General features: G+C 37.8%; 1 protein-coding gene across 1 annotated transcript; it reads left to right on the top strand.

The window, feature by feature from the left end:
* The first annotated feature begins 239 nt into the window (after positions 1 to 239).
* LOC134650030 (uncharacterized) lies at positions 240 to 2,407 on the top strand. The gene has a single exon (XM_063504851.1). The coding sequence runs from the start codon at positions 679 to 681 to the stop codon at positions 2,134 to 2,136; it is 1,458 nt and encodes a 485-aa protein (XP_063360921.1). The 5' UTR covers positions 240 to 678; the 3' UTR covers positions 2,137 to 2,407.
* Positions 2,408 to 3,896: the final 1,489 nt, after the last annotated feature.

The following is a 3,896-nucleotide window of genomic DNA, read 5'->3' as shown; positions in this document are numbered from 1 at the left end:
TTATAATAAAACCTAAATCAATAATGATTCTTTATGGGTCACGGAGATTAAACCTAGGTACCTGTATTTAAATTTTGTACTGATTTAAGTGTATTTTCATATTTTGTTTAAACCCCATGAACAAGTAAGTTAGACATTTCAAATTAGTTAAAATTATATCACTAAGTAGTACCTTCTACTTCATAATTTATTATTATATTGTGTAGCATTCCGTTTACAACTACTTACCCAGTGTTCATACGACATAATTTAACTTTTTTGCCAACCGTACCAACATCCGTATTGAAAGCAGCATAAACCGCTCGCGGTTTTCAATATCATACTGTAATTGTCGGGCTGACCCTACCGCAACTCAATGCGCTCTCAATTCGAGGCAGTTATTATTACTTGACCCGGTGATTGAGCTCTCCTGCTCTCTATCGTTGAAAACGGCGTCTATTGGTCCGCGGATTTATTTCCCGCCTCCCGCTCGACGCTGACTGGCCAAATACGCCACGCCCTCCCAACTTCAGAGCTACGCTTAGGGTAGACAAAACCCCACTTATATATTTTCCACCCTTATATCGCGCTCGCATTCGTAAAGTTACTGCCGGCTGGCACGCACGCGTCTTATAAGCGAGCTCGCGATATAAGTGTGAAAAGTTTTGCAAAGTGTAGCATTAATTAAATGAAGAAACAATGACAATGGACATTCAAAATAACTATCAAAGTTATAAAGAGGCGTCTCCTGATTCAAAGGAGAGTAATCTAAATATCGAGAGTGCAAGGACATCGCAGATCACAAAACCCGAGATGCAGTCGACGGTATTGAATGCTGGGAAGACCTCAAAAAGATCGTTCGACGTCGCTTTTCTGATGATGCCGGATGAAAAACTTCGTCAAAAGCAACCTGAAAGGCATCTTCGTGTGTCAAAACAACTTTTCAATAACGAAGAATGGGAACATCCGCTTAAGAGGATTCCAGAAATTTACAAAAACAGTGAGTATTCCAACGAAAATGCAATGGATTTAAAGGATCAAGATGATGACAGAGTGCGCATTAATAATAACATATCTCCCAACTTTGGTTCTGACATTAACATCGACGTCGGTACGGATGAATATCCAAACAAAACAATGTATTGCAGTGATTCCGAGAATTCCGATCGTTCAAGGAGCCGCCCAAATTCCAATGAAAGTGCAGCAAGGCAGCCAAAATTTCTACCGGAATATAAGAATAAGATTTTCGACGACCCGACTTTAATTAGCATGCAATCAAGAGCAAGATATGAAAACCGATACATTGAGAAGCCACCAGAGATGTCACCGAGAAGCGCATTCACCAAAGTTTCTAACTATACCATGCGTTCACCTAATCCATCTGTCAGCCCTGACAATCTGCTGTATCAAAATTCTGTCAGTCCGCCTTTATCTGCGACTAGCCAATCCTCGAATTCATTTACGAAAGGACCAAGTTTTAATAATCTGCTTACACCAGCGCAGCTTTTGAATGGTAATCATTTCTTTAAAGCACAAAGCATTCCTTCATCTTCTCCAAATTATCCCGAACCGAGTCCAAACCAAACAAGAACTAGTGGAGCATTTAAAGGCGTTGAATACCATGAAAAGCAAAGTTCCCCCAAGCCACAGATGTCTCCCAACAAGTTAAACTTTTTGCCGTTCAGACCAGACATACCTTATTTACAAGCGGGATCTTCCTATCCGTTCAGTGTTCAAAACTTCCAACCGCCGAATCCAGAATTCATGAAGTTTCCAGTTCCAGCAAGAGAACCTCTTATTTCTAACCCAGCGGCTGCTATTCTCAGCACATTGTTGCCACCGACATTGGCTGCTTTTTCATTGCCTGCTCAAAATGTGTGTGCAAAATGCAGCATTAGCTTCCGAATGACCTCAGATCTCGTTTACCACATGCGTACACACCACAAGAGCGAGGCCGTATCCGACCCTAACAGGAGAAAGAGAGAAGAAAAATTGAAGTGTCCTGTTTGCAATGAAAGTTTTAGAGAAAGACATCATCTAACGAGACATATGACAGCACACCAAGACAAAGAAGGAGACATGGACGATGTCCCACAAAATTTTAACAAGAAAAGCAAACAGTTCTACCCCCATAATGGTTCGCTCATTCACAAATGAGTCGCTTATGCAAATTTTATGTCGGCCTCAGAACTGTTTCAATTCAACAGAGTTGTAACTAATTAATAATAGTCAATGTTTGAAACTACGTCAGTTTTACGGTCTTTGTGGATTCTCGATTCGTTTTTAATCGTTGTTGTTATATGATTCAGATATATACTCTATGTGCAATATTAGCTTTTAAGTGTTCTATTTCTTTTGTAAATATGATTTTAGATGTAGTAGCAAATCATTAAAATACTTAAGATAAATCGTTTTGTTTTCTTTAACAAAGCTGGATCTGCGGCATTGCCCCATCGAACCCAAAAAAGTTTATAATGAATGAATGAAACTTCATTATTTTCAGGTAACTATTGGCTCATAGATAGAATACAGTAAAACTAAAAGCAAAAGAAATTATAAGCTAAAAGCATTATGGCTGCGATGCATTTAATATTTTATTTATTATTTATTAACATTACAAATTATGATTGCCTACTATAGGCTCATGAAGAAAACATCTGAGAAGCAAGTTTTAATTATACACCTGAATACGTACATAAAACCGATATACTTGTCAAAATAAATCAAGGATCATGTTTCTAGTTAGATAATGGTGGTCCATTAAGATTTCAATATTAAAATTACCTATTCAAGTTCGTAACAAAGAGAACTACTATACTAAATTAGATATGAACATGGCAGTTGGTAACGAAGCTTAGCGTGGCAAATGTAGGTGATGTGAGGGTGAGATATAGAGCCATCATTCTCCCCCATTGCTAACATAACCAGTGGCTCAAATTTATAATACTTACAGACTCTTATAAACGATGTGCGACTAATATACAAATATTTTAATTGACATATTATCTATTGATTATCTACTCTCTAATAATCAAGCTCATAAGATGACGACGTTTCGAAAAAATGTCAATCGGCCTTTGATCAATAAAATTACAATGGTAAATTTATTAAAACCAGGTTAGTTAATAAATTAATATGTATAGATGGTCAAACCAATTTGTCAGTAGGTAAATAGGAACAAAAAAACTATACTCGTCCTTTTCTTTTGGGTGTAGTACTAGTGTAAGACAAAGATAGTATGACTCTCTCTGTCATGTTTGAAATAAGACAGTCCTTTGACACACTATATATGCATATGTCAGAAAATATATTACTTTTGGTGTTTATCGATTTCTCACCTTTAAAGGTCATTTTTGGTTTGACAATAATATTAAACGAATGGTCAGATTTGCCAAAAGAACGCCGAGGCCATAAAACTATAGGCAAGATTCACCATAATACCTACCTATAGTTAAGTAAAGACAGGTGATATTATCAAGGGTACATTTTGTATAGTAGACACTAAGGGAGAAGTCTTGACTGATTGATCATTTAGATTAGAGTAAAAGAAACTCAGGTACCTACATAGGTACCCGAGTTTCTTTAAATTCGAGCTTCTTGAAGGTAAATTAAAACATAGGTTTAATGGGTAAAACAGTGTGTTCCCTTATCCTCTTTAAAAACACATGATAATCAAAATCACAACGTCCTGAATCCATTCCATCCCCTACAACAAAGTCCGTGACTAACTCCGTGACCAATAGTCTGCGAACGACTTGGTTCCCAGCACCACGGCTGTGTGGGTGCGAATGGGTGATCGCCGGGCCATTGCCTCGACAGCCGTGGAGGATGGCTCTGGGAAACTGGTGCAGATTGTCCTTGTTTTTACATGGGGTGGTGGCCTAGTTAGGATGATATGATGTTGTTTCCGTTTTGTA

This window comes from Cydia amplana, chromosome 8 (genome assembly GCF_948474715.1).
Source record: "Cydia amplana chromosome 8, ilCydAmpl1.1, whole genome shotgun sequence".
NCBI lineage: Eukaryota > Metazoa > Arthropoda > Insecta > Lepidoptera > Tortricidae > Cydia > Cydia amplana.
Note: the sequence above shows the minus strand (reverse complement) of the source record. Positions and strands in the feature narration are given on the sequence as shown.